Raw genomic sequence first — 26,103 nt, 5'->3', positions numbered from 1 at the left:
AGCCGCTGAAGACACACTGCTTCGCCTGCAGCTTTTGCAACTGGCTGCTGTTCTTCTGCTCATACTACCTTCCTAACCCTAGTTTGGTAACAGGAGTTCTTGTTCTTCATTGCTTCTTTTATCTCCCTCCTCCCTGAACTCCACAGCTGCTCTGAAACTCATTCTATCCAACTACTCCATCCATCAATTTTCCTTGTCAAAGTCCTGTTATCTATAGATTCTTGCAGACATCTACACATCTCCAGGTTATTTCCTCTCATACCTATTCTTGGTTCATGAATGCACATATTCTCTCCATTTCCTGAGATTCTTGGTAACTTTCTTCTTCTCTTCCTCTTATACTCACTTAGCAAATACTGACTTGGGTTATCACCTTTCAACTTTGCACCTACCCTCAAGCAGCTGAGTTGGATAGGAAAGAAAACCAACCACTTGCTTTAAATGTAAACGTGTCACTAACCTAAAAAGGGCCTGAGTGCTAAATGGCAATCCTATTGCATTTCTCCACTCTCTGTTCCATTCTTCAAGAAACCAATTCAACCTCCTCCATTTTAAACCTCTAACATTTCCATCTCACTTCTCCAGACTATGCTTTTCCATCTACCTTTGTTTCCTTCCCCTCTACGAGTCTATTTACTATAGCCAACTTATCCTTTTAATACATAAATCAAATCTTATCATTTCTCTACTCAAAACCCTCTCAAGACTTTTTTTTTTTTTTTTTTTAAAGTTCCTCCCTGGAAGACTTTTCCCTTGATCGATACAGGTCTCTCATTAAAAGTGAGAGACCTTATCAGAGAGGTCTTTCCTGATCACACTTATAAAGAAACATACCACCTCTCCAACCACTAACATTGTTTTGCTTTTAACCTTATTTTTCATGATAGCACTGATATATTACTTAAACTAAAAGCAGGGACTTTATTTTGTTTACCACTATTTTGTTTGTACCAGCACCTAGAACAGTGTTTGGCACCGAGATGGAGTCCAAGAAATGTTTGCTGAATAAACAAATGATCCTATGTGATGGATTTTAAATTATATGTATAATTCAATAAAATCAGAAAAATGAGCAAAGTACTTAGACAACATGGCTCCTTTACAGTCTTAATTTGTTTAACATATGTAAGTCCATACTCAATTTAATTTCAATTTGAGTCATCTGTGAAAGATGTAACATTAGTGTTTCCAAAACATACAGTACTCCATAATATATAATCTCATTATCTAAAAAAGCTGACCAAAGACAATGAAACAAAGCTTAGAGATTAACTCAAGATTAAAAGACTCTTAGTTGAGTATATAAAATATATAGCATACTTCATATAGTCCACAGCATTTTGGTTTGTTTTTCTTTTTGTTTTTGGATACAGGGGAGGGCATATGCCAAAGAAGCATCAATTACCCCTAGTGTAAAAGTTTCTAATGTACACATCAACAATGACCAGTTAAAGTCTGTTCTAAGAGCTAATGATAATTATAAGGATGCATAAGAACCGAACATATGATAGGAGAGATAAGACATGTAACAAATAGCCAGAAAATAACCTAAAGTCAGAATTATGATAGGCTAAGAGTAGTGCTGAAGGCCACCTACATATTCAAAAAGTTAAAAACAGAACAAAACAATACCCCAAATGGAACATTTATTGTTTCATAGTATATCAGGTTCTCCTTCTGCACTTAGTGGCATGCTGGAGTCCAGGATGTGTGTTGTTGAACTAGGACATTTGGCCTGGACCTGGTCACCTCAATGCACTAAATAAGCGGTGACCTGGTAGCAACACCATTCTTGGATAGAATTTACCTTGAACCATTTACTTCCAGGCTACACTTCATTGCAGTAGGAATTTGTTTAGGAAGACTTCTTGCTCCCTCTGGTGGTTGTAAAGATCCACAAGCTTCTTTACATGGTTCTAAAATAACATTAACTACTGCATTGTTATTACTTACAGAAAGTTTTTCCACATCTCCTTTTAAAACTCTTTCTAAGTAAAGCTGTTTAAGTTCTCGTTCCAACCTTGATGGCAGGCCAGGATACATAGTAGATCCTCCAGAAAGCACAATGTGCTTGTAGAACTCAGATCTAAGAAGAGATAATAGGTATTCATTTGGGGGTTTCAGATTAGGAAAACAGCTAAGTCAGGGTTACTGCTATTTATTTTCTTTAATTTTTTTTTTTAAAGGACAAAATCTTGCTATATTGTCCAGGTTGGCCTGGAACTTCTGGGCTCAAGTGATCCTTTGGGGGCCTCAAACTCACTACTATACCTGGTACTAGGGTTACTGTTAATTTATGTCAGCCTCAGGGGGCTGCTGGGAGGATTAAATAAAATACCACACATAAACCACAGGGCTAAATGTTTGCTATTGCAACTGCTATTGGAGAACAAGTACTCTTTACATATAAAGTATTAAAATCTGATGAAAATACTTCTAAAAGCACATGATACACTTATTACACTGAAAACCTCCAGTATTTAGACTGTTATCACAGTGTTTCCCTGAAGCCACGGGGATATGTGTGTTTACTATGATTAGTTATACTGTACTCTGACTGAATTCCCACTTTTCAATTTTTCCATTTGCCTTTTTAGTTTTCCCTTTTGTTCCTGTGCCTTAAGGCTGTCTTTCATTATTTGGCTAGAAAGATAGATATGTCTGCTTCTCCTAGCAGTCAGTCCCTTTTTTCTTTTTTAAATATGCTGCTGTTGGCTATGATTTCAGAAAATCAAATCTAAAATATCTTCATGTAGTAAAAGTAACAGAATCTTGATGAGAGTCTGAGAGAGTCTTCTCACAATAAAGTTTGGAAGCTGGGTCATTTCCATTTTTTAGCCAATTCCAACTGGCTTCTCAGTTTTTACCTGCCTCCAATGGCTAAGGCTGCTGCAACTCTAGCTTTTAGAAAACCTCTGTTTCCTATTTATTTATTTTTTAAAGAGAGAGTGAGAGAGAAAGAATTTTTTAATATTTATTTTTTAGTTTTCGGCGGACACAACATCTTTGTTTGTATGTGGTGCTGAGGATCGAACCCGGGCCGCACGCATGCCAGGCGAGCGCGCTACCGCTTGAGCCACATCCCCAGCCCCTCTGTTTCCTATTTAATTGTGGAAATAGGAATTATGAAGTTAGCATAAGCCACACGTGTGAAATGTGGTTTCATGTGATATGTACATATATGTCAGCATCCAGAATACACAAAACAAAATCAGTTGTGCCACTTTTCCTATGCAAGCTCTGTGGAAAGGGTTCTAAATTTGATGTGCTTTAGGAATGCCAGAACTTTAATCACCACCAACGGGCATGCACTCTTAAATGTAACTCTGTTGTTAATGTCATTAAATCAAAGGACAAAAAGACTGGCCTAAATAATTACCATGAGAATTTACCACAATTATGAAGGCCAGATTAGATTTTTTATCATCTTCTATTAGGCTTATAGTTTGTTGTAAGCCAACTGCTATTTTTTTTTTTTTTTTTAGAGAGAGAGAGAGAGAGAGAGAGAGAGAGATTTTAATATTTATTTTTTAGTTTTCGGTGGACACAACATCTTTATTTTATTTTTATGTGGTGCTGAGGATCGAACCCAGCACCCCACGCATGCCAGGCGAGTGCGTTACTGCTTGAGCCACATCCCCAGCCCCCAACTGCTATTTTTATTCATTTCTATTATTATCTCTCCCCAGCCATCATAAGAAATAAACAAACAAATAAATGAATAAACACATACTTGCTTTACAAAATTGCTCCTGGGTCAATTTCTTTATAATTTGGGTATAGAGGACAGCTTTCTATGACTCAAGCTCTGGGTGCCACAAAATATAAGATTTCAAATCTTTTGATATAACTAAATAAAAACAAATTTTTGCACAGCCAAAAACACCATGTGCAAAAACCAAATAGCAAATAGTGAGAAAAATACCTGCAACTGTTATCACAGAGCTAAATGAGTTTTTAAACACGGAGGAAAGGGTTGGGGATGTAGTTCAGTGGTAGAGCATGTACTTAGCAATGTGCCTGGGTTCAACACCTAGCACCACAAAAGCAAAACAAATGAACAACAACACAGAGAGAAAACACACACACACACACAAATTCTATAAAACAGTCAAAAGCCACGGAGCAGACAATTCACACACATACACAAAATACAAAAAGTGGCCCCTTCCCTAGCACCACTGTAGAGGTATATGGCAAAAAAGTGGCCCTTAAGCATACAGAAATAAGGTCAGCTTTACTCTGTTTTGGGTAGGGTGAGGCAGTAGTGGGACTTGAACCCAGGCCCTTGCATATGCTAGGCAGGACTCTTACCACTGAGCTACATCCTCAGCCCTTTAAAAAATTTTATTTTGAAACAGGATTTTTGCTAAATTGTCCAGACCAAGCTTTGAACTTGTGATCCCCCTGCCTTGGCCTCCCAAGTATTCAAGTGGTAGGGGTACAGTGCACCCAGTTGTAACTTCACATTTATTTATTTATTTAATTTTGTGCTGGCGTATGGGGGATTGAATCCTCTGCTCTATTATTAAATCCTTTTATTTTTTTATTTTGAGGCAGGGTCTCACTAAATTGCCCATGCTGGCTGCAAACTTGTTCACTTGTTGTGGTTCACCTGCCTCAGCCTCCAGATGCTGCTGGGATTCCAAACCTATACTCCACCCTTTTTAATATTGTATTTATAGATGGTCTTGATAAGTTGCTCAGGGCCTTGCTTTTAAGTTGCTGAGGCTGGTTTTGAACTCCTACCTCAGCCTCCCAAACTGCTGGGATTACAGGTGTAACTTCACTCTTAATAATAAAATTAAAAATAAAACAAGTTGGGGGCTGGGGCTGTAGCTCAGCAGTAGAGTGCTTTCCTCACACATGTGAGGCACTGGGTTCGATCCCCAGCACCACATAAAAATAAACAAACAAAATAAAGATAAAAAAATTTTTAAAAAATAAAATTAAAAAATAAAACAAGTTGAGAATGTAGCTTGGTGGTAACTCTCTCTCTCTCTCTATATATATATACCAAATGCTCCTGAGTTTGATCCCTAGTACCACATTAAAGAGAGAGAAAAAATACAAATTAAAACTAGACAGATTAATTTCTCACTGACCAGAGTGATTTAAAAGTAATAAAATTGACAAAACTTGGAACAAGGCTGTGGGCAAAACTACTACCCTCATATGTTCCTGGGGGAAGGAGAATTTGATGATACCTAACAAAAATATATGCATTTACATAAAACAAGAGCTTTTGCACAGCAAAAGAAACAACAGAGTAAAGAGGCAAACTATTAAATAGCAGAAAATACCGAAAAACCATACATCTGATAAATGGTTAATATACAAAATATATGAGGAACACAACTCAAAAGCAAAAAATCAGATTTTAAAATGGACAAAGGAACTGAATACTCATTTCTCAAAAGAACACATACAAATGAACAACTGATATATGAAAAGAAATGCAATTAAACCAGAATGATGTATCACCTTATACCTGTGAGAATGGCTATTAGCAAAAACATGGAATACAACTTTTGGTGATGAGAAAAGGAAAACTTTGTATACTCTTGGTGGGAGGAACATATATTAGTACAGCCATTATGGAAGATAATGGAGATCCCTCAAGAAATTAAACAATAGAACTAACATCTGCTTTAGCAATCCACTCCTGAATATATACCAAAGGACTTAAAAATCAATATGCTGAAGAGACAAGTGCACTCCCATATTTGCTGCAATATCAGTTACAATAGCCCAGATATGAAATCAATCTAAGTGTCCCTTAACAGATAAATGGATAAATAAAATGTAGTATTATATGTAATATAATTTCCCTTAAAAGGGAAATACAGTCATTTATAGCAACCTGGATGGACCTAGAGCAGATTATGTTAAGTGAAATAAGTCAGACATAGATAAATACCACATGATTCTACTTCGATGTGGAATCTCAAAAATTTGAACTCATGGAAGCAGAGAGTAGAATGGTGGTTACTGGTTACCACAGGCTGCGGGTAGAAGTAGGGAGATGTTGATCAAAGGTTATAAAACTTCAGTTAGACAGCAGGAATGAGTTCAAGAGTTCTATTGTATACTATGATGACTGTATTTAATAACAATATAATAGATAACCTGAAAAATCACTGAGTAGTTGTTTTTAAGGAGTACGTATTAAGGACTGAACCCTGAGCCTTTAACATGCTAGGGAAGAGCTCTACCTCTGCTACATCCCTAGCTCTTTATATTTGAGACAGGATCTCATTAAGTTGCAAAGACTAGCCTCAAACTTGCTATCCTTCTGTCTCAGTCTTCCAAATAACTGGGATTACAAACCTGTGCCACCATAATCAGCTAAGAGAGATTTTGAATGTTCTCATAAAAAATTGTATGTGAAGTAATGTATGGAGTTAATAAATTCAAATTTATCCACTCTATAATGTATTCCTATTTCAAAATATCACGTACAACAGAAGGACAATTTTTGTCAATTAAAAAAGGCATTCGCGGGGCTGGGGATGTGGCTCAAGCGGTAGCGCGCTCGCCTGGCACGCGTGCAGCCCGGGTTCAATCCTCAGCACCACATACCAACAAAGATGTTGTGTCAGCCAACTAAAAAAATAAATAAATATTAAAAATTCTCTCTCTCTCTCTCTCTCCTCTCTATAAAAAAAAAAAGGCATTCGGGGCTGGAGATGTGGCTCAAGCAGTAGCGCGCTCGACTGGCATGCGTGCGGCCCAGGTTCGATCCTCAGCACCACATACAAACAAAGATGTTGTGTCCGCCAATAACTAAAAAAAATAAATAAATATTAAAAAATTCTCTCTCTCTCTTAAAAAAAAAAAAAAAAAGGCATGCATGCTAGGTACAGCAGTGCACACCCATAATCCCAGTGGCTCGGGAGGCTGAGGCAGGAGGATCGTGAGTTCAAAGCCAGCCTTAGCAAAAGCGATGCACACCCTGTCTCTAAATTAAAATACAAAATAGGGCTGGGGATGAGGCTCAGTGGTTGAGTGCCCCTGAGTTCAATCCCCAGAACAACAAAAAAATAAAAAGGCATGCATTTACCAGTTGACATAGCAGTCAGAATATACACATCCAACAATACAATACACACGGACACACATATGTTATTTCTCATCATGATATTGGAATCTATTTAAATAACCAATAATAAAAGATTCATTGAGCCAGGTACACATGCCTGAAATCTCAGCAACTCAGAAGGCTGAGGTATGATGACCACAAGTGTAAGGCCATCTTGGGAAATTTGATGAGATTCTCAAAATAAAAAATAAAAGGGATGGGGATGTAACTCAATGATAGTGTCCTGAGGTTCAATTCCTGGTGCCACTCCCATGCCCTGCAACAAGGGGGTGGGTTTCATTGAATGAAATAGAATATATTCACATAATGGAGTACTACACAAATGGAAAAAGAATGAAGACAAACTCGATGAAATGATATAGCATTATTTAAAATATATTGGTAAGTGAAAAAAAAATTATAAAAAAGTATTTAAGTAAGCTACCTTTTTTATAAGAAAAGCAATAAGAAACACAGAAAGGACAAACCAGAAACTAATGAGATCATTTACCTATAAGAGAGGGAGGACTAAGGAAAGGTAGTACTAGGTATACTTTTTTGTATAGCTGATAGTGTAGACAATGTTCTACATATCAAAACACATAAAAACTGATGGGGGGAATGTCAAAGGACACAGAAGCCTACTTGGAAGGGACTCCTATTGGCCAAATCAGGAATAATGTAAGCATCACAACAGACAGCAATAAATTATAATCCACTGAGTAAAATCATGAATCCAGGTTGATTAAAAAATAATAATAATAATAATGAAGTCCGGGCTTAGTGGTGCACATCTATAATTCCAGCAATTCAGGAAGCTGAGGCAGGGGGATTCCAAGTTTGAGATCAATCTCAGCAATTTAGCAAGGCCCTAAGAACTTAGCAAGACCCTATATCAAAATAAAACATAAAAATAGAGCTGGGGGTCTAGGGTTGTGGCTCACTGGTAGAGCTCTTGCCTAGCATATGTAAGGCAATGGGTTCGATTCTCAATGCCACATATAAATAATAAAATAAATTTCATTAAAACCTAAAAAAATTAAATAAAGGGGGGTTGGTGTTGGGGATGTGGCTCAGTGGTTAAACAACTCTGGGTTTAATTCCTGGAACCAAAAAAATAAAAATAAAAAAAAGAAAGAAAAAAGAAAAACAGAGTAGGAAAATAATTCCTTACACTGGAATATCAATAAAACAGAAGAAATAAATTAAAAAACCAACTCTCCACAGTCATTACAATAAAAATGGATTTAGTCAAGGAACACACATGGATGCCAAAGGCAGAGATAGGAATGACAGAGTGATGAGGAACAGAAAATTTACACAGCCTCAATGTATTTTTCCACAAATTATTAATGAGAAAAGCAAAAACAGTAAATTTCACTAATAACACTAACATGAATAATAACCCTAACCTCTGGAAGTAATACCCTGAGAAGGGCACATCATTTACATAGTATTCTAGCCAAAAAATGCACATCTTGAATCTAACTATAAGAAAATAGACAAACACAAATAAGAGAAATTCTCTACAATAACTGGCTTGTAGTCTGCAAAAATGTCAATGCCACGAAAGACAAACAACTGTACCAGATAAAAGGTGATTAAGAGAGCCGGGCACAGTAGTGCACATGTGTAATTCCAGCGGCTCAGGAGGTTGAGGCAGAAGGTTTGCAAGTTTGAGGCCAGCCTGGGCAATTTAGCAAGATTCTGTCTCAAAATAAAAAATAAAAAGGGCTGGAGATCAGTGCAGAGGTCCTAGGTTCAATTTCCAGTATTAAAAAATTAATTAATTCTTATAAACTTGACAGCCACATTGTGACTTTCTAAGAGAGTACTTTCTTTTCTTAGGAAACAAACTGGTAAAGAGAACTGATGCATTTGACTTACTCTCAAATGGTTTTGGAGAAAAAAAGAATGATAAAGCAAACGTATAGAACATTAAAATCACTAAAACAATGAATGTAGACGAGTTTTCTGTAGGTATTAAATTACTTCAAAATAAGTACAAAGTGGCTTCTGAAAGTCAAGAATGATATGGTTTCTCTTATGTGGAAGTTAGAAAGGAAAAAGGAAAAGAAGGGGGGAATCTGCTGGAAAAAAAGGGAGATCAGTAGGTAGAGAAAAGGGACAACAGGTAGGAAAGAGGGAAGGGAAAGGGGAAATACTGAGGAACGATATTGGCCAAATTATATTGTTTACATCACGTGCATGTATGAAGAGGTAATAACAAATCTCCCCATTACGTGTAATCATAAAGTACCAATAAAAAACATGGAAAAAAGAAAGTGGCTTCTGAGACACAATCATGTATTATATGTTATTCAACATCCAGTACTGTCCTATCAAAAATTTGTTTAATAACATGAGATAACAGACAATTTGTTCATTCTAACTACCGATAAATAGATCCATTTCTGATAAATAATTTGGAAACCATCATTTCTAATGTACCTGGTATCAATGTCAGCCGCCTGGATTGTGTTAAATAGCAATTCAGCAACACCGACTCCCTCAACATTGATCAAATGAGGCTGAAATAAAGCTTCTGGTGCTTCAAATCTCTCTCCCCCAACTTTAATAATGCGTCCATCTGGGAGCTAGAAACAAAGAATAACCAGGTACTAGTCTCAGCCAAATATTCTCCAGAACGTCAGTACTTTTAAACATTAGTACTTTACAGTATTCTCCAGATACATTAGTATATTCTATAACTAAAATTGTTAAAAGCAATTAATTTTTTCTAAAACTTTTTTATTAGTTGTTTAAAACATTACAAAGCTCTTGATATATCATATTTCATACATTTGATTCAAGTGGGTTATGAACTTCCATTTTTACCCCGTATACAGATTGCAGAATCACATCGGTTACAATCCACATTTTTACATACTGCCATACTAGTGTCTGTTGTATTCTGCTGCCCTTCCTATCCCCTTCCTATCCCCCCTCCCCTCCCCTCCCATCTTCTCCCTATAGCCCATCTACTATAATTCATTTCTCTCGTTTTTTTTTTTCCCTTTCCTAAAAGGTTTTTTAAAAAAGGGAAACTAAAATTTATTTAGATTCTTATTATTATGCTCTATTTTACATTTAAAAATGTATGTCACAGGGGCTGAGGCTGTAGCTCAGTGGTACAGTGCTTGTCTCACACGTGTGAGGCACTGGGTTTAATCCTCAGCACTACATAAAAATAAATAAAGATATTGTGTCCATTTAAAAAAAAAAGTATGTCACAGCTGGGCACGATGGTGCATTCCTGTAATCCCAGTGATTGAAGAGGCTGATGCAGGAAGATCACAAGTTCAAAGCCAGCCTCAGCAACTTGGTAAGGCCCTAAGTAACTTAGGGAGACCCTATCGTTAAAATAAAAAATAGAAAACAGCACCCCTGGATTCAATCCCTGGTACCAAAAAAAAAAAAAAAAAAAAAAAAAAAAACAAACAAACAAAAAGTACGCCATGCTCCCAAATAGCAGGAATTTCTTAGAGAACTCATCAGTACATATGTGCCTGACATCCATCTGTGTGCAGCAAAGCAGTATTGAACAACTACTAAATTCTTATTGCTGGTATGTGTTAATGCTTATTGTTTTAAATTTTCAATACATTTGTGATTTCATACACAATAAACTTTTTTTTTTTTTTTTTTGGTACTGGGGATTGAACCCAGAGATGCTTAACCACTGAACCCACCCCTGGTCCCTTTAAAAAAAATTTTTTTTAAAATTTTTTTTAAATAAAAATAAATGGGTCTCATTAAGATGCTTAGGGCTTTACTAAGTTCCTGAGGACAGCCTCAAACTTGTGATTCTCCTGTCTGAGCCTCGAGTTGCTGGGAATTGTAGGCTTGTGCCATCATGCCCAGCTCACAATAAACATTTTTAATAATTTTCTTTCGGGCTGGGGCTGAGTGACAGAGCACTTGCCTAGCATATATGAGGCACTGGATTGGATTCTCAGCACCACATAAAAATAAATAAATAAAATAAAGATATTATGCCTATTAAATAAATAAATAAATAGATTTCTTTCACCAAATAACTAGTCTGTGAAACTATTACACTCTACCACTGTGTTATATCTCCAACCCTTTAAAAAAAATTTTTTTTTTTGGTGCTGAGGATCAAACCCAGGGCCCCATGCATGCTAGGCAAACACTCTACCACTAAGCCATATTCCCAGCCTAAAATTTTATTTTGAAACAAGTTCTTACTGAATTGCCTAGACTGACCTCAAACTTCTTGCCTTAGCTTCCTAAATAGGTGGAATCACAGGCTTGCACCACCATGTCCAGCTTGGATACTATTTATTTTGCTATCTCAATACTTTATGTGTACTAATTCTCAAATAATTTAATCCAAAAAATGTTCACCATCAAAAAAGTAAACACTGACGTAGACTACTTTTTATAGGCTATTTTTTAATATCCTATCAGGATATAAATTCTTAAAAAACTGCTGAATACAATTTTAGTTTAAACCAGTAAGATTTAAATAACAGATCCCATATCATATCATGACCTGTGTAGAAAACTCTTAGGTCACACCATGTTTATATTTAATTAAATCAGAAATGTGAAGTAGAAACTCTTATATTACACCTGACAACTTACTGGATTGATATAAGCAACAATATATGCTCATGAATGCTGGCATTAGATGCATTTCTGAGATATCAGAATTTTCTTTATATTCATATTTTAACAGAATACTTATTGACAAGTAATACATAAATTTATAATCATACTGTAACTATAATTTTCTAATTATATTTATTATTTATATTTAAAATGTCAATGAAGCACAAAACAAACATATTCCTTAAAACAAGTGGCTGCTGAAGTTATTTACAGATACGTGCAGAGAAATTACACATATCTTATATTTGTTCACCCAGACTTGTACTTTTTATTTACTCAATAGTTTACTATTTTCACACTTCTATGTATTTTTGTAACCTATCTCAAATTGTTTGAAAAAGAAGGGAAGATTTGCATTTTTAGTTCTCTTATCATTTGCCTTGTGCCACTTTCTTTCCAAACAATTCAGGTAAATGGCAAATAAGAAATCTACAGAAACTGTTGAGAGAAGATTTCAAGAATGAATCTCAAAGGCAAATTTGGAGATCATTAAGTTATAAAGTGGATTTTATTGTGTATTTGGAACAGTATCATAACAAAAAAATTATAAACATTTATAATTACTTTAAAAATAACTATTTGGGGCTCATTCAAAACCCTAGTTCAAACCCAGCACTATAAAAACAAAATAAAAAGCTGATGAAGATAACCTCCTTAAATTGTTATCAATAACTATGCCTGTTCATTTTTAAACTGAATCTATATTATACACTGGATATACTTACTGTATAAGATTCAACTAATACTGTGGTTTCTAAAGCCAGTTTCTGCTCCTGCTCAATATTGTATCCCACATAACACAGTTTTTCTTTAATCATGCGAACCGTTTCAAAATCAGCAGAATGGTTGAAGGCGTATCCTCTCAACAGAAGCAGCTGGTACAAAAAAAAAAAAGAAAGAAAGAAAGAAAACACAGCAGAAGGTTCATAATAGACCGTAATGAGTTCTACTCTGCAAAAGATATTAATGCTCATAAAATGACACATCAATTGCAAATACAATGGCAGTGAATCCTCGGTTCCTACTGAATATTTTGGAAGTGGGAATTTTATCTGCTTTAAGAGGATATATATTTCAATTTCACAGAGAGTAAAAAAATTAACAGTTCATGAATAATAATTTGGTAAAATAAATTAGAAAAAAGTTTTTAAAAAGAGTACTGTTTGTGTACTTATGTTTAGTGCTCATGAACAATCAAAACTACATAATGAATAAATACTATTTTAGTAGTAGACTTCTGTAGCCTGCAATTTGCTTATTCTATCAATGCCATGTTTATAAAATTCCCCAGGTCCTAGAGAGTTTTATCTTTGACTTTCAGTACCATGTCTGGCACTATTGGTAGGCCAACAGAATTTGTTAAGTGAATAAAAATTGTCGGGATACTTGAATCTCTTAGTTTATACTTCTTCCTCCCTCACTCTGTTTTCTTAGAGATGGGGTCTGGTTATTTTGCCCAGGCCAGCCTTGAACTCCTAAGTACAAGTGATCTGCCTCAGCCCAAGCATGTAGGACTACAAACATGTGCCAGTGAACCTAGCTCTTCATTTCTTAAGTGATAAGAAATATTAAAAAAGCAAACTACCTAGAGAAAATAACTTAATAAGCCTCATAAACACAACTAGACTTTGTGAAGTCCTCTAATCTTTGTGTTTATATTCAAAATAAGACCCACAGAAACTCTGCTGGTTACCTAAGAATTTGGGCCTAGAGTGAGTATTAAAATTCTCATTAATTTGGGCTGGGACTGTGGCTCAGAGGAAGAGCGCTCACCTAGCATGCTTGAGGCACAATAAAGACATTGTGTCCATCAAAAACTAAACATTAAAAAAAAAAAATCTCATTAATTTCATCTCCTTACATGAAGAGGATTACTGTAAATGAGACTAAAGGAACCCAATGTCAAGGTAAAGACTTAATGCAACCTATGTTGATGCACAGTCAGCATTTCTCAATAGTAGCAAATAATATATTCTTATTAGTATACCAGAAATCATATGTTTATTTTTACATGAATAATGGATAACTGGGTAACTTCTCTGATGGAGATTATCTAGAATCCTTATACACTGAATTTTGTGTTAAATCAGTAAACAAACTACAAAAACTAGTTTCCATGGTATTTTCCTTTCACTTACCTTGATAAGATATCTGGTAATATCCCTCCCAGCAATATCCAGTCTCCTGGTAAGATGAGGGAGAGAAAAACCTTCATACACTGGGCAAATGTGAGTTACACCATCTCCAGAATCCACCACTACACCAGTCAATAAACCTGCACAAAAACCAGGAGGTTTTAAATAAAAAGCCAAGTCAGAAAAAATCGAAGATGACAAGTTTCAATATAGTGTAGAAGTCAAATGAGAAAATTAACCAAATGAGAAAGGTCTAGTAGAAGTCAGCACTTCTTTTTTATTTACTTATTTTGCAATTTGTTTCTAATACATAGATATTAAAGTTAGTGTTCTCTTGTGAGACTTTTAGTATAATCATGTCTCTCCTCCCTAAGGAAATGGAAAGAAACAAACCCTGAGACCTACATTACTAAAGCTCAGTACAATTCTTAATTTTTCCTTCCAATTTAGCCTTTTTTTTTTTTTTTTGAACTGGGGATTGAATCCATGAGTATCTTACCACTGAGTCACATCCCTGCCCCTTTTATTTTTCAGACAGGGTCTCACTAACTTGCTTAGTTGAGTTGCTGAGATTGGCCTTGAACTTGTAATCCTCTTGACACAGCCTCCAAATTTGCTGGGATTACAGGTGTGACTGCACCTGGCTCCTCCAACTTAATCTTTTAAAATAAATTTTTTTATTTTTTAGTTTTAGGTGGATACAATATCTTTATTTTATTTTTATGTGGTGCTGAGGATCGAACCCAGTGCCTCATAGGTGCTAAGCAAGCACTCTACTACTTGAGCCACAACCCCAGCTCCTCCAACTTAATCTTGATTACTGACTTTACTAAAAGTAAACTTTTCTTTTTTTTTTTTTTTTTTTTAAGAGAGAGTGAGAGAGGAGAGAGAGAGAGAGAGAGAGAGAGAGAGAGAGAGAGAGAGAGAATTTTTTAATATTTATTTTTTAGTTCTCGGTGGACACAACATCTTTGTTGGTATGTGGTGCTGAGGATCGAACCCGGGCCGCACGCATGCCAGGCGAGCGCGCTACCGCTGAGCCACATCTCCAGCCCAAAAGTAAACTTTTCTAAAGCATCACGGATAACTTCTTTAAAAATCACCGTGAAAAAACACTGGGGCTTTGGATGTGGCTCAAGTGGTAGTGCGCTCACCTGGCATGCGTGAGGCACTGGGTTTGATCCTCAGCTCCACATTAAAAAAAAATAATAATAAAGATATTCTGTCCACCTAAAACTAAAAAATAAATATTAAAAAAAATTGTAAAAACTGCACAAAATAACAAGTTAACCCGTTAACCTGTTGAAATCATATAATTCTTTACTGTTTTTTGGACACACAACACATTCAAAATGGTTATTTTAGAAATGTCTACTAATACTGGATGGCTAGACTACTGAGAAACAATTAAGCTTGTCTAGCCAAAGCATTAGTTCAATTATTTACCCAATACCAGAAAAACACTGCTGGTTCTATTTTATAATAAAAGAATAGCAGAGAAGCCACTTGGCTTCTCATGTGTTCTATAGGAAAACAAAAATGGCTGCAAAAAGTTAGTGTTCCACCTTCTGTAACAGGGGGAAAAAACTTTTTTTTTCATATATATGTTTTTTCTTGTGGTGCTGGGAATTGAACCCAGGGCCTTGTGGATGCAAGGCAAGTACTTTTTACCAACTGAACTATATCCCCAGCCCTTTTTTCCTTATATTTTTTAATAGAAAAAAATTAAACCAAAATATACATTATTTATAAGTTTACTCTTACTTTACTATTTACTTATCCCTAAATAGGCTCTCTTCCTCTTTCTTATTAGTGTAAGTTTGCATGTGCTATAGTATCTAATTGTTTTTTAATAAACTTATTCAACTACCTCCATTTTTTTTTTTTCTTTTTATGTGTTGGGTACCAGGGATTGAGTTCAGGGGCACTCAATCACTAAGCTACATCCCCAGCCCTATTTTGTATTTTATTTAGAGATAGGGTCTCACTGAGTTGCTTAGTGCCTTACTGTTGCTAAGGCTGGCTTTGAACTATAGATCCTCCTCAGCCTCCCAAGCTGCTAGGGATTACAGGCAAGCACCACCATGCCCAACAACTACCTCCATTTTTAAATTGATATATATATATATTTTTTTATCTGTGGTATTAGGATTAAACCCAGGGCTCTATCACTGAGCTATATCCACAGCCCTTTTTATTTTTCATTTTGGGACAGGGTTGCTTAGTATCTCACTAGGTTGCTGATGCTAGCCTTTAACTTGTATGTTCCTGCATCAGCCTCCTTCGTGGCAGGGATTACAGGTGTGTGCTGCTGAGCCTGGCCTGAAAGTTGTTTTTAAGAAATGAAATAAAATTACCTAGTTGCAGACAAGCACTCCCTCCCTTATACGAAAGTGATTTTTTTTCCTCCTCCTTCAAAGGAAAAGTTTCTCATAGCTGGACTAAAATCACCTTAAGGACAAAGAGACCATGTCTCTTTCTCTGCTATATCCTTTGTTCTAACAGTGCAAGACACACACTACATTTCGTGAATAAATAAAGCTTCTTTAAAAATTTAACCCAAGGGCTTGGGATATGGCTCAAGCAGTAGTGTGCTCGCCTGGCATGCGTGTGGCCCAGGTTCGATCCTCAGCACCACATACAAAGATATTGTGTCCGCTGAAAACTGAAAAATAAATATTAAAAAAAAATTCAACCCAAGTATTTTCTATGTATCTATATATAGTACAAAAGGTATTTTTTAAACCCAAAATGTATTTTCCAAGTTTTTACTAACCTATGAGTAAAATCAAATAAATCACCATAAAGTTAAATTCTTTATTTCTGAATTTTTGTTCTCCCCATAAGTTCCTTGTGAAGCCAGAATTAGATAGGCAGTCAGTGTAGATAGGTAAATCGAGTCAGGTCAGGTCAAGGAGGCCAATTTTGAGTGAGTCTGGGAAGTTGGAGACTGTCCTCTGAGGAATCTTATCAAGAACCTGCCCCTGCTCCAACCTGTTGCCAAGGTAACCTGTCCCAGGGAGCTGCTTTAAGGTTGTTAATGTGTCCCTGTCTATTCTATCCTGCCCTTCCCCCTTCAGCCCACCTGTTTCCCACCTTTTGGCCATCCCAAGGAGCATTCCTGGGCCTAGTCATATAAGCAGGAAGGAGAAAGATAAGGGGGGAAAGGCAGAACACCTCACCTCTTGGGATACCATGATACCAGCTATGGCCCCCTTCTCCCTCACGGGAGAAGTCTATGTTACCAATTTTTAAATAAACTCTGCATCATATGCTTGTCTCCGTGTGCTTCTCTAATGTTCAAACTTCAACATGTGGGGAAGCAAGGCTTGTCACCTGATAACCGGCGATATCACTTGAGGGCATCTTTTACTTCAATGCCTAAAAGACTCCTTGGCACATATTTGATAGCACCATAAATTCTCAATAGTTCTTGTTGAACTTACAAAGCCATCAAAATATAAAGGGCTCTCCCCACATGGCCACTATCTGATTCTCAATAAACAAGAAGGCAGGGTATGGCAATACCAAGAGAACATAGTAAATCTGAAACAGACCACCACAGGGGTAAAGAGCAAATGCACTCCTGGGCCTTATTAACTCATGGCCTGACAGTCATTAAAAGATAGTATAATGTTTTTTCTCTCTTCTCTCACCTTCATTCATAACTTGTTAACTATTAAAAGCTTGGTACATGCCTTACCCATCCCCTTCAAACAACCATATCAGCTTCAGAGACCAGGTGCATCATTAGGGCCAAAACACTCTTGCCATGACTCTCTGACAACACAAAAGATTAAAACTGCTAAGGACTGAGCCCTTAAATTGTTATTTGCCATGATTTTGTGTTCTCTTCCATTTCCCACCCATGTGTTCTCTTAACAGCTATAACATCTCATCCTTATCACAAGACAGAGATGTTTATACAGAATGTGGCATTAGTATGAAAACCTGTCAAGACTCTTCCATGATGACTGCTGACAGTGCCTTCCTCAGAGTTAAGATGCTCTCACAAGAAAAGAAAAGCACACTTTTGAAAGGTACCTAAAGCCAATTAACATTCCTAAGCCTTACCCTCTCCTTCCAAATAGCCCTTTCACAGGAATAAAACTCCCTTTGTTCCAGAGGCTGCCCAGTTTTTCTCTTATGAGAAGCCCTAATAAAAGCTTTACATTTCTTTGTTCTCTGTCCTGACTTGTTTTCCTTTCTAGAGTCACAAAGTCAAAGTTCCAGTGTCTGCCACCAGTCTTTCATTAAATCCACCTCAAAAAATATGAATCCCAAATGTCCTTCTTTTCCCTTTTATTCCTCCTATTTTATATCTTGACAAGTCTGATTTATAGGCTAACCTATTAGATATGTGTGTGTGTGTGTTTGTGTGTATTTTTAAAATTCAAGCCAATTGTTAAGATAATTCCATTTTATTTTCTTCTGCATAAAAAATTAAAATAGCTTAAGAGGGAATATCCTTTTTTTCAAACTGGTCTTGGGTTGGGGATGTAGTTCAGTGGCAAAGAACTTCTCTAGCATGCTTAAGACATTGGATTCTATCCCTAGCACTGGCCCCCTTCACCAAAAATTGGTGAATTGCTTTAAATCTTCCTGTGCAGTAAAGCAAATAAAAGTAAATGATATTTTATTTGAGAAATAACAAGTTGTGAAAATATTTCAAAGTGTGGTATATAAATAATGTGATTTTTCCGGGATTTGTAACTTAATGAGAAATCAAATTTCTCTGGCATAAGATTAATGGTGAATTAATTTTTCTAACAGTTAAGTATTACCTACCTTGAGCATACAAAGTCAGAACTGCCTGGATGGCTACATACACACCAGAAAACTGGTAAGTTTCAAACATTACCTGAAAATGTAGGAAAAAAAAAAGTGGCATTTACAAAGATGCATAATATATATTTATATGCTTTCTTTATGCTCATAGAGAGGACCAGTTGACCAAATAGAATTAAAGGGACCTGAACAGTCATCCATTCTAAACAGTTTCTCCTGACTCTATAAACTCCTGCTGTCACAGAGCTCCAATGCTGACCATAATTTTTTAGATACATACTAAATCTCCAAGCATTCATAAGTGCTACAAAACAAAGATTTCTGAGAGTATTATAATTAGTGGCTAATTAGTGTGACAGAAAGCTTCCTGCACTTCAACCCTTGCAGTTAAAAACAAAGAAGTATGGACTGGGGTTGTGGCTCAGTGGTAGAGTGCTTGTCTTGCACATGTGAAGCTCTGAGTTCAATCTTCAGCACCACATAAAAAAATAAATAAAGATTTTGTGCCCAACTACAACTAAAAAAATATTAAAAAACAAAGAAGTAGAGTTGGGGATGCAGTTTAATAGTAGAGTGCCTAACATGCAAGGGGCCCTGGATCCAACCAATTCCTACAAACAACACACACACACACACACACACACACACACACACACACCCTAAAATCATGAAATAAAATGAGAAGATGAAGACTTTTATTAACTGTGTTAATAAGATGGCAGATAAAGAAATTGCTTAGCTGCAGAGCAGATGGTCCCATCATTGAACCAAGCCTATAACTCCTCTCTCCTCCCCATGAACTACACAGGAGGAGGGAGTTTCCTTTTGCCCTCTCCAGTCACACTTATTCTCTGCAGCCCAGGTCAGCTGGAATAACTCGCATTTCTTTTACCAATAGTCTCTAGTGAGCATGACTCATAGGGTCAACTGTCACTATGAATATCTAGATACTTACAAATTTTACAATGGATCACAATGAGAATTATATAGAACTTAAATTCATATTATATGTGCACATACCAACTTGAAAGTCTGTTAAAATTTATTTATAAAAGAAAAAAAAAGAAGAAATAAATTAAATAAGGAAAAAAAATTTATTTATATTTATAAGACTATTCAAGTACTTGTGGGTGGCAGATGTGGCTCAGTAGTACAGTACTTGCTTAGCATACGTAAACCCCTGGGATAAATCCTAAGCAAGACCCCCCCCCCGCCCCACAAAAAAAGTGTACAAAACCTAATACAAAAATTAAGTTTTAGCTAGAAACAGTAATGAATACTTAGTCTCTAGCTACCCAGGAGGCTACCAACAGGAGGACCACTTGAGCCTGTCCATTCAAAAAAACAACAAAAAAAAACTGAGTTTTCATTGTCTAAAACTATAAAATGTCATCTAACAGAAAATTTCTTCTAACCCTTTTCCAAAATTTCCTTCAACATCTAAATATATTCATAGAGTAAAACAAATTACGTAAAAATTGGTTCATTTACATTGCATAGCAAATAGCAAGCTACTAAGATGTAGAAAGTTATCAAAAGTTTCTACATCATATAACAAAATGAAAGAAAAACTTGAAACTTTACGTATTGGAAATGTAGCTCTCCTGCTCTTTCTTTCTTCTCAAAGAAGTCCATACTTCTTTGTTTTACTGTACTTGTCTTCTCAGTTTCCCGCTGTATTCTCTGATCTCTCTGGTTTTTAGCCTTTTCACCCCTGTCTACTCTCACTGTGGAGAACAGTATGATCCTGAAGGCTCTCAAGTTTATATCTTCAGCCTGAACTCGATCTTGTATCTACAACTGTATCTTTGACATTTCTGCTTCGATGTCTAATGACAGTCTTAAACTTAACATATCAAAACTGAACTCCCGATCATTTGCCTTAAATTCTTAGCTGATGGTAACTATGTCTTCTAGTTACTAAAGTCAGAACCTTCCTGACAACCCCACATCCAAAGCATCAGAAAATTCCTGTACATAATCTGATCACCTCTCATACTTCTGCTGTTATCCCTGATCTTAACCATCATTATCTTTTTTTTTTTTTTTTGGTACCGGGGATTGAACTCAGGGACACTTGACCACTGAGCCCCATCCCCAGCCCTATCTTTTTTTTTTTTTTAATATATTTTTATTTTTTAGTTTTCGGCGGACACAACGTCTTTGTATGTTGTGCTGAGGATCGAATCCGGGCCAAATGCATGCCAGGAGAGCGTGCTACCACTTGAGCCACATCCCCAGCCCCCGGCCCTATCTTTGTATTTGATCTAGAGACAAGGTTCCACTGAGTTGCTTAACGCCTTGCTTTTGCTGAGGCTGGCTTTGAACTCCCGATTCTCTCTGCCTCCTGAGCAGCTGGGATTACAGGTATGCGCCACCTCTCAAGGTGCCGTCATTATCATTTGCCTAAATAATTGAAAATCTTCAAACTGGTCTCTTTTTCACCTTTGCCTCCCTATGGTATACTCACAACACAGCAGCCAAAAAAAAAAAAAAAAGAAAGAAATCTGAATCAGCATTTCTTCCCTGTAAGTGTCCCTCATTTCACTCAGAGTAAAAGTGTAGTTCCCTGTTTTAGCCTACAAGGCAATCATGTTCCTTATCCAATGTTATCTCTTTGTGTTCTTCCATCAACGACACTCTACAGTCACACTAACTCTCTGGCTGATCCCCTAATATGCCAAAATGGGGCTGGGGATGTGGCTCAAGCGTTAGCGCGCTCGCCTGGCATGCATTCGGCCAGGGTTCGATCCTCAGCACCACATACAAACAAAGATGTTGTGTCCGCCGAAAACTAAAAAATAAATATTAAAAAAATTCTCTCTCTCTCTCTCTCTCACTCTCTCTTTAAAAAATGTTTTTAAAATGTTTTAAAAATGCCAAAATGTTCCAACTTTAAGACTTACATTGGCTATTTCTTTCTGCCTGCAAGGCTCTTCCCCTATATATCCTGGCTAATTCCCTTACCAGTCTTTGTTTAAACATCATTTTTAGATAGAGTCCTATTACCACAACTTGTCTACAACTGCAACTGCCCACTTTCCTTAACTTACTCTATAGTTTTTCCTTTAGCACCTATTATGTCCTAACAACAACAACAACGACAACAAAAGCCTATATTCCCCTGCTAAAATATAAACTTCACATCATCAGGATTTTGTTTATTAATATATCCCACTTAGAGTAATAAAGACTAGCATATTCAAGTTGAGTATCCCTTATCTGAAATGCTTGGGACCAGAAGTGTTTCAGGCATTGAATATTCACAGACTTTACCAGTTGAGCATCTAATCCAAAATTCCAAAATCTAAAATGCTGCATAGCCCAAAACTTCTTAAGCATCATGCCATGCTCAAAAAGTTTTAGATTACATATTAGGAATGGTCAAACTGTAGAAAATGCAAAATAAATTATTTTTATTCCCTTTATCCATAGGAACTATGGTAAGAAAAAAGAATTTCTGATTTAATATAACATCACAAAGACACACATATGCATATCCCATCTAAAAACTTACCTCTACAATCTTCTCTCTGTTTTTGGTTGGGTTCATAGGAGGTTCTGTGAGTAAGATTTTACAATTTCTGGTATCTATGTTAAGTTTCTCTGGTCCAAAGGTATAATCCCACAGATGTTTCATGTCATCCCAATTTCGTACAATGCCATTTTCCATAGGATAGTTAACTTCTAACATTGATCGTAATTCACTTGCCTCATCACCAACCATGAGATCCTAGAAAATGATAATATCAAAGCTTAAAACCAGTCAAATTTTTATATAAAGCAGATTAAAAAAATTATATTCCCAAGATATTTCTGAAAACTTGGGAATAATTCATTTTAGTCTTTTTGACACTTTTCAGATAAAGTTTTTATTCCACAAGTTAAAAATCTTTTTTTTAAAAACAATGTCTTGCAAAGTTTAATCATGGATAATAAATTTTTATGTACTACATGGTTTAAATCAATAAATTGACCTTACCTTTAATATATATGTTTCCAAAAGAAGAACATTAGCACAAATAAACCCCATATTTTCATATTTTGGAGGGTTTTGTATGAGGTTTCATCTGTTTCTTTTGCTCAAATGTTCAAAAAATAAGTCCTGTGATATGTGAAATAGCACATCAGGGAAAAAAAAAACTTGTAGAAAAATGCTCAATGCATGCAGCACATTTCTTTGTACTAAATATCAAAATAATAAATGTTAAGTACTACAAAACATAATTTTGAAAGAAGCAAAAATGATTATTACTCTACAGTAATGCATATATGTACCAATTAACTTGTAAATTTCACAAACTTCTCTCCAGATGTCTGAATTAAAATTTAAATAAAATTTCTACATATACTTTATCGAGATGAATGAAAAATCTGTATCAATATGAAAAATTAAAAACATAAGGAAACAACTCATTTTTAAAAATAATCTCAAGGACAACATTTTCAATCTTAAAGTCTAATACTAGAAATCTATGCTATCACAGAGGAAGCATAATACTCACAACTCTTGTCTCCTGTGAATGCATATTTAAGATGACCCACATTTTTAAAAAAATCAAACTTTGTATAATAAGGCTAACAATGTCCTAGAATTAAAACTTATTTAGAACTTAGGTATGTGAGGCATTAAATATTAATTTTAATATGTGCTGATGAATTCAATTTGGAAAATCAACATCAGAAATAGTTACTATTCATTTAATACCAGTTCAAAATACAGGAAAATGAAGAAAAGCAGCAGCAAAGTTAACATGACTTAAGACAGAGCTTTGAAAAATGTGAGTTTTAAACTTAAGAAAAAATTAGATGTAAAACCAAGGTAAAGACCTATTAAAAAACAAAACTGATTTCTGACAAGTCCACTAATGAAACACCAAAAAGGGAAATAAAGTGAAAGCACACTAGAGATGCTCATTAAAACTTCATGTCGTAACCAATTTCTTATAAAGTTAATTTCCCCACAACTTAATATTCAAATTTCTTAACTACTAACTATTTAGAATCTTCAGGGGAAGAAAACGCAAAACTAAAAATTCTGTGTTTGTGAACTCTAACTAATGGCATGAATATGTTGAAGTATTTAGGGAAAATAATACTGATATCTGAAATCCATCCATACTGTTTTAAAATCCATCAAAACACAGGATGGTTTATTGGATATTTACTTGGACAGACATGATAAATCAGTGTAATATACATTAAGATCAGAATCCAGGTGACAGATATGAGCTTCACTATAACATTCTTTTAGCACTGCAGGCAGGTGTGGTGGTGCAGTCCTGTCATCTCATGGACTCAGGAGGTTGAGGCAAGAGAATCGCAAGTTTGAGGCCAGCCTTAGCAACTTAGCAAGGCCATAAGCAACTTAACAAGAAAACCTTGTCTCAAAACAAAAAAGGAAAAAAATACATAAAAAGGGCTGGGAATGTAGCTCAGTGGTAAAATGTCCCTGGGTTCGATTCCCAGTTTAAAAAAAAAAAAAAAAAAAAAGATCTTTTAACATTGTTCGTGTTCTCAAACACTGTTTCACTGTTTAATAAAATGTTGGGGGGATAAAAGTATACTTATAAGCACATATATTATTTTTGATCATTAACAAATCTAACTTAATACTTAACTTTGTTACTTACTTTCCTCTATAACAAAGATACTCTCCTTGTATTGTATGATCAATTAGATAATTATTTGTTTTATATTAGCTGATTTATAATTATTATTTCAACCATTTGGAGTAAGTCTGACCTAATTTCAACAGAGTACTTAATTTTTATTCCACACAACAATAGGAATTTAAGTATGTCTGACCTAATGCCAACTTAAAATAAAAGCCTGTTCATGGGCTAGACTTGTAGCTCAGTGGTAGAGTGCTTGACTAGCATGTGTGAGGCACTGGGTTCGATTCTCAGCACCACATATAAATAAATAAATAAATAAATAAATAAATAAATAAATAAATAAAATAAAGATTCATAAAAAATGATTCAAAATTAAAAAATAATTTTTAAAAAGCCTGTCCGTGTATCTATTTCTATAACCACACATACCATAAAGAATTAACTGGGAAAAAAAAATCAGGCACTGAGGATAGCACTCTCTCTAAATATAAGACATTCTAAATGGAAGAAAATAAGTATTAGCTTATTTGAAAAATGCAAAATTTCTTGAGTAAAATTTAAATGCCAGATGTGGGGTGCATGCTTGCTTATAACCCCAGCTATTCCAGAGCTTAAGGCAAGAGGACGCCAAGTTAAAGGCCGGCATAGGCAACTTAGTGAAACCCAGTCTCAAAATAAAAAATAAAAAGGGATGGGGATGTATCTAGGTGGTAAAGAGCCTCTGGGTTCACATTCTAGTAGTGTTGAAAAACAAAAAACAAAAAGCTTAGAATAAACCACACTGGTAGCACATGCCAATAATGCCAGCTACTCAGGAGTCTGAGGAAGAAGAATTGAGAGTTTGAAGTCAGTCTAGCAATTTAGTAAGACCCTCTCTTAAATAATCCTATGACACATAACCTTTCCTAGTACCCATTATCTTTTAAAAGTAAAAAATGTGCTAGGTGAGCCAGGCACATTGGCACACACCTATAATCCCAGTGGCTTGGGAGGCTGAGACAGGAGAATCTCAGTTCAAAGCCAGCCTCAACAACTTAGTGAGATCCTATCTCTAAATAAAATACAAAATAGGGCTGGGGATGTGGCTCTGTGGCTGAGTGCCCCCGAGTTCAGTCCCCATATCCCTTCCAAAAAAAAAAGTGCTAGGTGAGGTGGCACATGCCTATAATCCCAATGACTTGGGTGGCTGATACTGGAGGATCAAAAGTTCAAGGCTAGCTTTGGCAATTTAGCAAGATCTTGCTCAAAATAAAATATGCTCTTGAAAAGAGCTGGAGATTAGCTTAGTGGTAAAAGCACCCTGGGTTCAACCCCTAGTACTGAAGGTGGGGATAAAAAAAAAAAAAAAAAAAGTTGTGTTCATGTGTTCAGTAACTTTTCCTCATACCTCAGAACAAAGTTATAAATAATCAGAGTAGGATTTAGGTCTTTACCATCTGCCCCACAACCATCACCTTTTACTTGAAAGAATGAGAAATCATAGTAACTGGGAAGCTGTTTCAAAAGCACCTACACTTTACCAAAAGCAGATAGTATAGATTATATCTGATAAGCAACCTTGTGAACAATGTCACTTTAAATTATAGAGAACAGAACAAATGCAAGCTCAAAACCACAATTACATCCCTACATACAAATCCTGCTTAAAAGAATTGTTAACTTAAGCCTACCCTATTCTCTATAGGTATAGCTTTTTAAAAAATCTCTTTAGGATTTTAAGACAAGTGCATGATTTTTATTTAGGAAAAATATAGGAATATTCACTTTTAAATGTTTTTGTCTATTCAAAACAAATTTTCACAAAGTTACTGCTACTAGTTAAAATATATAATTAGAAATGCCT

The 26,103-nt window shown here is 35.7% G+C and overlaps 1 protein-coding gene across 4 annotated transcripts in view; it reads right to left on the bottom strand.

Moving 5' to 3' along the window:
* Actr2 (actin related protein 2) overlaps positions 1-26,103 on the bottom strand; it is a 41,205-nt gene that overhangs the window by 2,692 nt on the left and 12,410 nt on the right. For 3 of the 4 annotated variants that reach the window (XM_026387167.2, XM_026387168.2, XM_077791685.1), the window contains 6 exons: positions 22,160-22,375; positions 18,643-18,715; positions 13,858-13,994; positions 12,445-12,594; positions 9,533-9,678; positions 1,954-2,086 (listed from right to left, as the gene is read on the bottom strand). In XM_026387167.2, coding sequence (XP_026242952.1) covers positions 1,954-2,086; positions 9,533-9,678; positions 12,445-12,594; positions 13,858-13,994; positions 18,643-18,715; positions 22,160-22,375 — 855 coding nt within the window. Of the gene's footprint in view, positions 1-1,953; positions 2,087-9,532; positions 9,679-12,444; positions 12,595-13,857; positions 13,995-18,642; positions 18,716-22,159; positions 22,376-22,624; positions 22,691-26,103 lie in introns of those variants that run through there. The other variant, XM_077791684.1, reaches the window with a different exon arrangement.

The sequence above is a fragment of the Urocitellus parryii genome, chromosome 12, assembly GCF_045843805.1.
Source record: "Urocitellus parryii isolate mUroPar1 chromosome 12, mUroPar1.hap1, whole genome shotgun sequence".
Classification (NCBI taxonomy): Eukaryota; Metazoa; Chordata; class Mammalia; order Rodentia; family Sciuridae; genus Urocitellus; species Urocitellus parryii.
Note: the sequence above shows the minus strand (reverse complement) of the source record. Positions and strands in the feature narration are given on the sequence as shown.